The 13,828-nt window shown below is 37.2% G+C and overlaps 1 protein-coding gene across 1 annotated transcript in view; it reads right to left on the bottom strand.

Annotated features, from left to right (window-relative positions):
- The window catches only part of ARHGEF3 (Rho guanine nucleotide exchange factor 3), a 106,933-nt gene that overhangs the window by 40,708 nt on the left and 52,397 nt on the right, over window positions 1-13,828 (bottom strand). The window contains 1 exon segment of the mRNA XM_053954015.1: window positions 9,565-9,627. Coding sequence (XP_053809990.1) covers window positions 9,565-9,627 — 63 coding nt within the window.

Below are 13,828 nucleotides of genomic sequence, written 5' to 3'. Positions count from 1 at the left end.
CAATTAAAAATAGACCTTTTTAATCCAACTAATGGATGATATCGCAAGATAAGACAGAAGAGAATATAGAGGAAGTAAATGAAAAATCCTCTAATATACCAGCAGATTTACATTTTATCCTGCAAATGCAGAACTGTGTGAATTAACCTTGCAGGTTTACAGCAAAATTTTTTAATTTTTTGCCGACTAATTTTTGTAGTCCTGTAAATGAAGTTCAAATAAATGGAAATATCTCATAAGTTACCACTAGAGATGTTCTGTCGTCATCCAGGTGGGATGACTTTGCAAAATACTATTGTTCAGCCTTCTGTATGTTAGTGGGTAAATCTTAACCACCAACAGTATTACTCTGCAAGTTTTAGTTCTCTTTTTTCTGCAGTTTTATTCATCAGTAGCAGAGGTGACATGCTAATATTCTATTGACAAACACATTCATACACTTGTAAAAAATAACATTATGTTTTTTTGTAAAATACTCTTAGAGCATTTAGAAACACTTGTTAAGCTTCTGCTTGCTGTGGGCTTTCCCCTCCTGGCTGCTTCCCACACCATGGAAAGGGAAGAGGGTGCAGGTGCATAACAGAGCCAGCAGTTCAGCTGTCCTGATTACAGAATTACAGTGATAACGGAATGGTAGACAAAACAACAAAATTTTTTCCCTAAGAGATAGGAGGACCTAAAGGCTACCAAATGAACTGAAAAATCACTGCTACACAGAGATTGTTTTCTAGGAGTATTGTGGCATTACCACAGCATTCTAAGATTATCCCAGAGAAAAGTATGAAACTTTTATGACAAATCATGTTACACTTCTCTGTTGTAAGACTCACCTGCTTATGTCTCCCTGCACTGCCCTGCACTGGAGTGGCCTTTGCTGACAGCCTGCATTGGGATGTACCCTTCCAATTGCACTCACAGCACTGGCAGTACAGAACACTCCTCCAGGAATTCCTGTGCTTTGGTCTCAAAGCAGGTCAGGAAAACAAACACACATTGGTTGAATTTTTCAGATAAGGATCTGATCAAGAGAGAAGTCCAATGATCCACTGAAGGGTACACAGAAAACTCAATGCTCATGAGGGAATAAAAACAAGCCAAATAGACCATGTAACCACAAATATCTGAGTGAAACTTCTTATCTTTTTTTTTTTAAACTACTTTCACCAGCTAAAATTAGGAAGTACCTACTAGAAAATTTTTAACAGTAAGCTTGTCTTTGTTTTCCTTGTTGCTAAGCTCTTGCTGAAGAAGTTATTTCATAATGACTTTCCTGCTAAGATGTAGCTTGTTTTAAAAAGCACACAGCTTAGTATAAGAGGTTTCTTCAAAAGATGAAAGCAGATGTTATCTATTAGTTAATGAAAATCACCTCAATATATTGATACAATCACTTCAACTTCACATCAGCTGAAACAAAAAATACCTCCTCTGACCTACCTAAGAAAAAGGCATTGTCTGAAAGAATTGGTTATCTGTAGGTCCTGGCTACAGAAAAAAGTACTATATAGGATCCTCTGCCCATACCTGTTCAGGGATTTTATTCTGATCTGAATGCTCACATGTGGTGTAAGACAGTGCCTTAAACTAGTTTGTGACTAGGAAATCTTGTTAACAATAGAGAAGCCCTAGGCTGGATTGCCTGCAGAAGTAGTAGAGGCTTCTAAAAAACACCATGCAAAACTATCTGTAATGAATAATTTCATTATCACTTAATTCAACCACCAGGAGATGAATGCCCTTACAAGGCCTGTCCTAATGCGACGATGTAGAGAGGCATCCTGGTGTATTCATGTACCAACTTAATCTCCTGTTACTCTAGAAGTTGGCCACTTCTAGAGGCACAGCCAAAACGCAGCTGGCATTGCAGAAATTTATGGACTTTAACTAAACAGCCATGCTAAGTCAATGAATCCTGACCTGGCTTCCACTTGAGACTTCAGTAAGAACTGGACTATGTCAAGCACTCCCACTAGATATTATTTGAGAATGAATGGGCCATCCTTTCCTTCTTCCACAGAATAAATATAGGCAGACTGCTTCAGTCAAAAGTTTAACATAACTTGAAAAACCTCAACTCTTTGGCTCTAGGCCACACACAGCACATTGCTTATGCGGTGCCTTCATTTTTTTAATAAATTATGTCTGCACAGTCCGTATTATAAATTCAATATAAAATACAGTTACCAATAATGATGTATAAAATTTAATTTTAGAAAATGTATGGCATTATACATTATTTATCTCTGTAGAACTAATATTGGGTTTTATTTTGACCTCTAAATAAACCAAATTACAGTAACTCATGACTGGATTCAATTTTGTTATGAAAACCTCCTCTGCAAATCTTCATCAAACCAACCACCACACACATTGCTTAATAGATATCCAACTTCATAGCTGCCAATAACATCTGGCTAATTTCAGTTCACAAATGCTCCCAGTTCGCCATGTGCAAAATAAGCAAATGTCAAGCCTCTTTCTGTAACCCAAAAGATATTTAAACTGAATTCAAACTTCAGTTGCCATTTTCTGTTATGTAGAATATCATAAATTACTGTTATTACTATACAAAGCAATTCTTTGAAATAGAACACAGACATATGTACACTACTTCTGACTGAATCAGAAAGATAAGCTGTGTTACATGCAAATATAGTAAGAATTACAAAATCTTCATATTTCTGAAGATAAAATTATCTTTCATCTGATATATTTCTCACTCAAGTAATTTGCTGCTATTGAGAGCTAAGCCCAGAGACTGAGTGGATGTTTTTGATGAAACCTTTCTGATTTGGAGGCAAAACCTTACCTCCTTTTCTTCTCTTTTGTCAGTACAGCCAAGGGAAGAAAAAACTGGCATTGCACCAAAACACACCTTGCCTAAGAATTGGTATAACCTGTTTCCAGATTTTTATCAGAAGTCTTCCCCAGTTCCCAAGACTTTATCATAATCTAAGATTTGATCAACAACTAAACCCCATGGCAGAAGTATAAGGGATAGCTTTGCAGTGTCTGAAAACCATCAGGTTTGGGGTTTTATCACATCTTTCTTGCTCCACAGTTATACACATTTCAGTTTCAGAACAGTAACACTGAGCACGTCTCATCAGGAAAAAATAACTGAAGAAAAATCATTTTCTAGGAACCAACAAGTTCCCCAACAAAACTTCCCCAACAAGTCCCCCAGTGAAACCATTTTATGGCTTTACTTCCCCCTTAGATACTGCAGAATGCCAAGCACTGTATAAATAAAGAACCTCAAAGGAAACAGCATATACAACAAATTGATGATGTTGTATCAAACAATGCCTTGCATGTGAATTTACATAGAAGCAGATAAATAGATGCCAGCAAGTCACAATAAGATAGTGTTATAGTTTGAGCTAAACCATAAAAAAAGAGTTAGTTTTAATGATCATACTTCATTTAAGGTATCTATAGGCCAGCTTTAATTTCTAGAAACTGGGTGAATACGTACAAGAGATACATTTTCTTACTCAGTTCCCAAGTATGTTTCAAAAATGTTTGATGTGTGTTTCCAAAGGTTTGGCATATTTGCATAGGCAGATTTGCACTGAAGATGTTCATCACACATTTGCTATCTTCACCAAAATAATCCTTGAGATTTACTGGAACAATTAGCCAAATTCTGAGGAGTAGTTCACATAAATAAAGAGTAATTGTATAACTACACAGGAACTCTGAGATCATACTAGAATGCAGAGGGTGAAATTGCAGCCTGACCAGCAATTTACACATTTTTTCCAATAGAGCATTGTAGGCCTCATCTAATGAGAAATAGCAAGAGAATAATAAAACAGAGCCTTAAGATACAGAACATTACTCCAAATAATGTCAGCAGCAGAGGGTGTAGTCTATGACAATCATATGTCATAATAATGGATTAAGAATAGTCACTGTATAATGAAGTCTGAATCCAGATGAGCACTGACCACCCTGCTGCACAGCAAAATTCAAAGGTTATGAATAATTCAAACATATTGTATACATCTTACTGGGCAAGCTGAAGACCTTTTATACTATGAACATGCAACAGACCACAGTTCAGAGAAATAAAAGACGCAGCTACAATATATATTTTAATTATCTTGACTCTGATAAGGTGATGTGGAAGTAATCCTCTCTAAGCTTATAAAGCTAGCTTGCCATACCTTAGCAATCAAATATAATTGAATTTACAATTAAGTTTAATTAGGTCAAATAATGTTTCAGCTATATTGACTATTAAATACATAATAAATAATAACTTTGCACTAAAAGCAATCAAAATTAATGAACTCTGGTCTAGTGTATGCAAATGTAGCTTAAGTCTAGGTACCTTTTTGTTTGTATTTTATACTGGGACATATTTTATTAACTTGCAAGTAGGCAAATGAGCAGTAAGACATTTCCAGTTCACTCAATAGTAAATGACTATTTGACAGAGCTTAATTTTCAGTAATGATAACTGTTCTATATAACAAAAATAAATAGCTCTTCTGAAATTTTACCTTCTTTATGAAAGTGCTTTACATGTCATGTATTTGTTGCACATTCCTTCTCAAAATAACAACAACAGCAACTTCCACGAGTTTACAACAAATCTGCACACAACCAATTGCAGAGGAGAACTGCACACCAGTGATTCTTTTTCTGGATGGAATTTTGCTGAAGTACAATTTTATTCTGAAAAGCCCAAGTTTTGTATTAGGTATTACCAGCTTTTTGTTCTGGAAATCCCCTGAATTACTCATGATTTTACAGAGTTCAGACATATGAGGCACACGGTGTCATGAAGCTATCACCATTCTAAGAGCACAAGCATGGAACACCACTGGCTGAGTTAAGTGGACAGACTGAAGTCCATTGACTGAGTTAAGCCTCCCAGTGGAGGCCCACATGAACAAAGCCATGTCAGGTATTAGGCACATTTCCCTTTAAATAAACTTCTGACCGCTGTGGCCGTGTACATTCATGCACTCAGCCCTCACAGTCTGCTGGCCACATCTGTCACAAGTTATCACAAACTATTTGACATTGAGGAGATTTGCAAATCCACTTATTTCAGCTGGCAACAAAATGAGCCAAGTTCAGCCAGTCAGTTTAATAAGCCAGTTTATCAACTCCTGAAGCATCAATGCCAGTCCAGATCACTGAACAAATACAAAGATCATTTAACATGCTTAGGTTACCAGTCCTTGTCCTGAGTCAGCAAAGCTCCAAGCAGTGTTTCCTGTGGAAGGAAATTCTGTCAGTAGGACTTATTCCCTTGGAAAAGACAGGTATGTCTGGCAATGGTCAGTCATAGAAAGAAATTCTAAATCTATTTTTGCAAAAGGATTGTAGACACATGATGATGTAATTGGCAGGAGACCCATATGGATGTTGCTTTCCAAGGTATGAAGTAATCCAGTCATTAAATAGTTAATAGCCTCTTTCTTTGTCACTCCACCCTCTCCTGGACAAAGGTGGCCACCAGATACATTTACACATACTGGGGTTGGACAGTAAAGATGGCCAGATCTTTCCAGTGTCAAGCACAAAAACAAGGTACATCCCTGAGGTGATGCCTGTGAAACCAGTGCAGAGTGAATGCACCACCAGCAGTTCAGGGAGCTGGAGAACTGACCAGACCAGGAGTCATTCATCTCATGCAAACCAGACAGTGTGCTGCACAGGAGAGCCTAATATACTGATTTGTGAAATACATACAATATTTAATAAAAAATAACCAGTTTTATTACACAGCTTGAGAGATTTATCATTTGTAAAAATTTCATTATCTATTATTATCCCACTGAAAATCTAAATTCATAATAGGGAACACACATATTCAAATTTTCAGATTCTTAGGCTTGGAAAATAAATGCATTCATTGAAGATATACATATAAACAATTTGGCACATCTTTTCAGGGCATAACAGAGTTGCTAGACAAAGGAACCTGCATATTTAATTATTTACATCATGCTATAATCCAAATATTCAAATTAAGCATAGAGCCCTCATTAAGTAATTTCAAAACTGCTATTGCTTGGAAGAAAAGAAGGTGTTGCATTGGGCTAATCAGTGTCTCCTGAGAACGGCCATGACAGGCTAAGGATGGATCTCAGGCCAGCACCATTTCCCCAGCAATAGTGAAAAAAAGCTGTCCATGTGAAAGCAGAGCACACACCTAGTGACAGACACGTGGTTTGCTCTCCCAGACTCAGAAATATGCAGCTTCAAGGGCTTCCTCAGATGGATTGCTTCACTCAGTCTAATAGCTCTTGGCGTTTTTTTCTTCCATGAATTTACCCTATTTGTTTTTTGAATTCCTACAATGCCTCTGGTATCCACAACATCCTGTGCCAGAATTGTGCCACTGGTGTGGTAGGTGAAATGGCATCGCTTTTGCTTTGGTAGGAACCTACAAACAGCTTTATTTTGTGCCCTCAGTCCCAAGAGAAGGAATAACCTTACATGGACCATTTCTCATGGAAGTAATCACATGCCAGTTTGTTCCCAGGATATTTGATTTCAGTTTAAGTTCCAGTATATTTGACTGTTTTTAAAACAGAAACTGTTCCAAACTTTTAATTATTCTAGACACTTCTCCTCACCCCTTTCTTCAGCCCCCTCTCCATTTTTGGGAATAAGTTACTCTGTATGTGAGGCAACAGAGAAAGGAAAAGTGACCTTGCATAACACCACCACAGCTGGTTTCTGTGAGATATGAACTGATTATTTTTGACATTTTCCTTCTTTTTGAAATTTGACATCACAAACATGAGAACAAAAGACAGCCAACTCTCTGCCTTGTAACAGAAATCTTGAATTACCTATAATGTAAGCTATGGCTCTCTAAAATCAAAACCCAGAAAGACACATCTCTACTCAATATAAATAGCATTTAAGCAGACACAGAGAACAAAATGCTTTTACAGGTGAGCATTCAGCCATGGACTGCCAGATTCCAGCCATCTCTTTTGTGCCACAACATTCCACAATTAGAAGACCCTCCAATGTTTTCCAACAACATGAGATACTTGGTATTCCGTCTAGTTGCATTCTCATCACTGTCGTTATCATTAATCATAAGAAAAATATGACATGAAAAGAAAAATAAAAGTTTATTTGCCATGCCTAGAAGGCTCACAAAGGTGATAGTCCTCCTTTACTTGGGGGGCTGATAATCTAATGGGCAGGAACACAAGTCATGTGAAAATGTGAACTCTTCCTGTCCAACTTGTTTTAATGTCAACAGCACCTGGTTTTGATGGGCACACTTGAACCATTACCTGAAGCTAAAAAGCCTTGTTTTTTAACAAGGGTGTTGTTCTGAATTCACATGCCAGGCTCATTTCCTAACCAAAGGCACCTACCCTCTCCAAGTCAGACACCATGACAGTTTAAGTCTCCTGTCACAGCCAGAGGCAAACTGGCCTTAACAGCAAGTCCTGTCAGTGGTGAGGGCACAGTGTGTACCACATGCTGAACAGGAACCTGTAGTATTGTAATGTGCAAGAGTTCAGGGCAAAGTAAGCTTCAAAGACACAAGAGATAATATAGTCCATACAGCATAAATCAATCAGCACTTCCTGGTAACAGAAAAAAAGGGGTGACAAGCTTGAAGTTATCTCAAGCAGAAAAAGATAAATCAACTAGTGTTTACATAAATTGTACATTTAAATAAACTGATCATTCTTCAAGATGCAATGCATACCCTTTATATCCTCATGGGATATTCTCCACCCTGTTGACTTGAGTGATTCTGAAGCACTGTAAGGAAAGATTCAAACTTCTTCACCCAATTCATTTCTCACCCCTATTTTTTAATACAGACTCCAGCACACATTTACATTTAAACAGTGAAATTCTGCATTGATGACAGTGGGAAGAGTTTTCTTAACAGCCCTTCACACATTTTATTGACAAGATGCCTCTAAAGTAGGGATTTACAAATCTTTTAATGAAAATCCAAGTTCAATGGTTTTATTAGTCATTGTCTTACAGACTGACGTTTAGTGAATTACTTTATTTCTTCTCAGATTCATAGTTATTTTGGCAATAATAATGGTTACACAGAAAACCAATACCAAAAGAAAATAATATTTTATAAATTTTAAGTGGTATTTAATAACTGCAAATGAAGGACATTGCTATTATTATTGCTGTATCTATTGCTCATCAGAAAACACAAACCTCACTTTGCTCAGTGCTCTGTCTGTATTTCCGTGGAGCAAACTCAGAGCTAAGATCACATTAGATCACCCTCCTCCAGGAATTCTATTAGCAGAAATTGTCCCTTTCAAGCAGTATTTAAATCTTTAGCTATTAAAGGAGAAACTATATTCATCAAAGTATTTCTACAGCAGTGTAACAGATTCTACACAAGGAAATTTTACCTAATTGTTTTAATCACCAAAGAATAAAATACACGATTTTTCCAGAAACATAAAAATAGTTAAACCCAGTATTTTCCATCCTAGATCAGAGTTAAGCATCTAAAAATGATCAATTTGTCCAAAATAATAATAAATAGTCAAGAATTTCCAATTTTCCCTGAAGAACAACAATTCCTTTAAAGGAATAACAATTCCTTTGAAGTTGGGCCCAAAGTAAGGTCTGATGGGATAAACTAACATTAAAGTATCAGCTCACAGACAAGGTCAGGCTACTGTGGGTTTATGATTTCCAGAATAGTGCTGGATTCTACCCAGCTCACTTGAAGTGCCTGCAAGAGCTTGTTTGCCTGCAGCCATCCAGGCAGGTGAGCCCTTAAATGTACTTAATGCTTCAAAGAACAGGTATACTTCAAACCAAAATTAACATCTGATCATTAAAGAAACCACAGCACTAGGTTTGACACTTGCTAATAAATAAAACTGTTTAAACAAGCAGTGTTTATTCTCCATTTTTTCCATTACTTTTTCTGCCTGTACTATGTGAGAGGTCTACAGAAAAGGAAAACTGGTTCAACAGCTGACTGCAAACAGAACACTGCAAATATTGATGAAGACACTGAACAGAAAGAATGGCTAATTTTCCAACCTCTATTTATTTCCATGGATTTGAAACTATAACTTCAAGTGTATCTTTATGTCACAAGTTTACAGGAAAAGCAACACACATTGTTGTTTACTGCATAATTACCCTCATTAATACTTTGATTCAACACCCACCATAATGAAAGAGTTTGGTTCCTACAGCTTGCATTAACCACCACCCACAACTGAAATGGAATTTCCCATACACCCATTCAACAGTATAAAGGGTCTAGATTTAAATCCTGCATTCACAAAGTCCTTTTATCCTGTTAATTATTTACTAATAAGAGATTCAATGCTTTACAATAAGCTGTCATTATGACATCATTTTTCTTTTAAAGGTTTAATATAGAAAATGAGAGAAGTAATATAATAAACATTTTTTTCATAACAAGCAGAACAAGTTATTCATGCTATGTATGAAAACAACACAGCTGAGAAGATGGAACAGGCTTATTTCAGAATACTCCTAACAGCCATATTTTAGTTTCAGGGGGTAGAGAGGGAGGGCAAAAAAGAAAATTAAATTACTCACACTTGTATCCAGGCTGCAGATACTGATTGTATCTTCATCTTGAGTACTCTGTTTCCGTTTTTTCTATAAAGCAAAATGAAAAGAAAGCTCAGTTTTGATGAATAATACCAAACTGCCTTTGGCTTGATCCTGAGACAAGTATACATCATGATGTCATACACATAAATATATATGTATATATATTTAATTTATTCTCATTATCATTATAATCACCATGTATGTGAACATAAACTCTCTTTTCATGAGTTGAAAAGCTACCTATTAGCACATTGTGAATTAAATGCTGCTCCTTTTCTGCTCAGATAGGTTCACTTCAATTAAGAAACTTACTTCTAACTAAAAGCATAAGTAATTACTCCATGTTGGAAACTGTACTTTGGCACTTGATATGAACTTTTGTATCTAATAAGACTGTCAGGAAGAGAAACATATTTTGTGCTGAAAGCCTATACTTAAAATTTTTCAAAGGCCACCTTCAGCAATCAAGTCCTATCCACAGACAGTCAATATAAAAGGTGAAATGTACTGCAGGAATTCTATCAGGGTATGTTTGGGTTTCACTCTCCATGTCAGTGGTTGCATTCTGCTCCATATTCAGGTTTTGGGTTTGCAAATGGCAAACCTCCCCTGTGTCGTATCACAGCTTCACCACAAGATTAATCTTCATGCACTTCAAATAAGTGTGAAATGTCATTTAACAGAGCTCTGCGTTGTCTACCAGGCCAGAAAGATTCAGGAAACAAGAGAAGTCACAGACTACAAGGTTCTTATTTATCCAGCTGTGTTGTCTTCCAATGTCAACCAGAGATAAGCAGTCACACATAATTAAAGCTGGGATTTAGTTTCCAGTCTATAGAAGTCAAAGATGAGCAATTTAGAGACCAAAAACCCCAGACAGTTGTCATACAGAATTCATAGCTTATGGGATGTCCAAAGCTCAGCTAAAAGGTAGAAGCTGCACACAATGAAGGTATTTTTTATTAAAAAAAAAAAAAAAAAAAAAAAAAAAAAAAAAAAAAAAAAGGTAGAAAAATCATGTCCTCTCCCATCCCCAGTGTCCATTTTCCTAGCTCTTCTGAAGCCAGTGAAACAACTTCAGATCTACAAGGTCAAGTGTATTGTTTCTGAGAACTGTTTCTTTGATGAAAAAAGATACGGAATATTTATCACAAAATCCAGAAGTTTTGATTTCATACTCTTTTAAAACTAAACTCTTGGTGTTGAAACCTTTTATGTTTACTCACTGGTATTCAGCAGATCTTTGACTCATTTAAACACAATTCTGCGCTTTTTTCAGAAAATAACTTCTGATACTTTTTTAAACAGTAATTTCAAAGTCAGCAACAGCTGTGTTTTAACAGTATTATTGTCCAGAAACTGGACCATGAGTTCACAGTGAGAAGTGTTTTATGTTCACCCTCAGACTAAGCACAGTCAAATCCCTTTTACTGCTACAGTATGGATTATTAGCAACAAGTTAAAGAACTGACTAGAGCACAGAAATTTCTGAGCTACAAACAGAAATATCTGAAATAATACTGACTATGTTTGCTTATCCTGTATCAGTCTTTTGTAAGGTTTGGTTTTTTCCCCACAGGATAAACTAATCTGAATTACTATTCTATGGTTAGCAAATGTGAATTCATTGTGAAAAACACAATTCAGGGATGAGATCTGTCAGGTCAGTACTTTGCCCAGAGAGTAATATCTCCTAAGATTCTAGTTGCAGACTAGGACATGTCGCAGACTGTTCTTCAATCCTAATTAGAATTCTGGGGACCCAAATGCATGCATCATGCAGCTGTACTCAAAAAATCATATATTGATTCTACTTAAGTCTACTCCAAGTCTTTATTTCACAAAAAGAAATTATAAAACTGAAAAGTACCAGCCCTCCAAACAGTGGACACAGGTTAACTAAAAATGAAGAGCATTTGGATTTGCAATACAGCTTTCTACAAGAGCAGGTTTTAAATGGTGTATGGACCTGGTGTACCTGAGTCTACATTAACTGATGCTCCCAGTGCATGGACGGACAGGATGCAACTGCATCCACAGCTTGGGATGGCAGTGCTCTAAGTCTGACATTTTAGACTTGATTTCACTGCTAATGGAGTGTGACAAATGACCACACACACAACAAATGGGCAGCTCCTTTGTTAAACAACCAACGATAAGATTCTTACTGCAGTCCCATGGCTACAGATTAACACAGAAGGTGGCGCTTCCAACACTGGCCAACTCTAAGGAAAGTGGACTGAAACTATAAATTACATAATATGAACTACCACTGTACTAGGCAAGGCTACAGGATTAAAGTGAACCTGAATGAGGCAGGATATGGTTTTACTGCAGAGAGAAAGTTACACAACAACTACATGTGGGCTCTAACTGCTGCATTCAACGTGCATGTCTGGCTCCAAAACACAGAGGTATCATGGCCAAAGTGGCCATGAGGACAAGCATCCATGGCGAGGCTATTCAGGTAAAGCACAGCACAAAATGCATTCACCAGGAATTCAAATACTCATATCTTATTTAGAGGCAACCTCTTGGGTTATATAACTAAACATCAATACACTCCTGAGGAACAAATCTGTATCAACTGTGATGTACAGACCAAAAGCAATGAAAAGATAAAAGTAAAGTGTAGGAAAAGCAATTACATATTGAGTAAGTCTGGGACAGCCTCCACAAAACAGATGTCTTGCTCTACCCCTTACTTCACTGTGCTAATCAAAGGATCATTCTTCACTTTATTTTAGATCTTCTGCTTACTGAAAAGTACTACACACTTAATATAAAAGCTACTGAATATGAACTGTTATCTGGAAGCTTGCAAGTATTATACTCATTATGTTCTCTGTGAGCCTCAGTGGTTATGCAGCACCAGTCATTTAATATAGAAATTGTTAAATATTAACCACTGCAGGCAAGATTAATGATTTAATATTTCTGAGAGTTTCAAGGGCTATTATCATTGTGTAAGCAGGAGGCAGAACTCCATGGCAAAAAAAAAAAAAAAATCCAATAATTGAGCTACCAGACCATAGATAAATTTCTTTGCCCATAATAAGTGGATTAGAAGCAAAGACTGCAGTGGATATTGTGAGGGAGCAGAAGGTGCTCATTAAATTAATCCCTGCTCATTGTGAAGATCTTTTCCCCAAAGGGGTTCCAAGTCCTGTCTCAGCTGTCATAGCACAATGCAACTGACCCCTGAATCTGCCTGTCCCACAAAATCACCCCTTGATTCTTGCTCTCCATCTCATGTTTTAACTCACACGGCACATGAAGCAACACAAACCTCTCACCAAAGCAGCCCAGAAGCTCAGCCCAGTGTAGCAGGCTCTGGCAGAGCCCAGGGCAGGGCAGGTCCCACAGCAGGGCAGGCTCAGTCCTCACTCCAGCTTGGTTCCCTCACCATCCCCAGCACACCCTGACATGAGTGTCCCACTGCAGTGCTGTGTGACCCACTGACCACAGAGCACCCTGCTAACCCCACACTGGGCTATGAGCAACGGGCAAATGCCATCTCACACAGAGCACCTCTTTATTAGAATTTGTATGCACATGAACCAAACTAAATTGAAAAATATTATGATGCTGTATGCCTTGCTAGGAAAACGGGAAAGCTTGGAACATTTTGATAACTTTTTTTGCACAGTATTTAGAGTCCTTAAAAAATGGGTACACACCTGCATGAAAATAGTGGCAAGTACATGTTCTGATGAGAAATGTATTTGTGTTTTCTGACTGACCACACAGGTGCATTACCTGCATCTGAACATGTACCTCCAGGCTGAAAAAGCTTTTTCTATCATAATTTTGAATCCTAATGTTTGTGATATTGTTGCCCAAAAGGCTGTGCCTACATCCACAGTTACAGAGACAGGACACTTCCTGGCCTTAACACAGCAGGAAAGAGTTGCTTTCCATAATTATCTCACAGGAGATGAGAAGGTAAGATATCAATTTATATATTAAAGTACTGATTTCATTAAAGGAATTAGAGCAATAAGACATTATTCCTTGTTGTTATAAGAAAGGCTGGATTAGTCTCCATCACAGGGTATTAATTACCAATATCACAGATTTATACTCTACCACCTGGGAGATGAAATGCAAAGATGCACAAAAATAGCTTGACAAAACCCCATCCTGTGATGGGGAAGGAAATGCTTTTCAGAAGAGCTGCTGACTTTTGTTAAATCGTCTCTCCATTCTAAATGCTTAGAAATGTGTCTGCACACAGACTGGTATC

Source organism: Vidua chalybeata, chromosome 12 (assembly GCF_026979565.1).
Source record: "Vidua chalybeata isolate OUT-0048 chromosome 12, bVidCha1 merged haplotype, whole genome shotgun sequence".
Lineage (NCBI taxonomy): Eukaryota > Metazoa > Chordata > Aves > Passeriformes > Viduidae > Vidua > Vidua chalybeata.
This window is presented reverse-complemented; position numbering and strand designations above follow the sequence as displayed.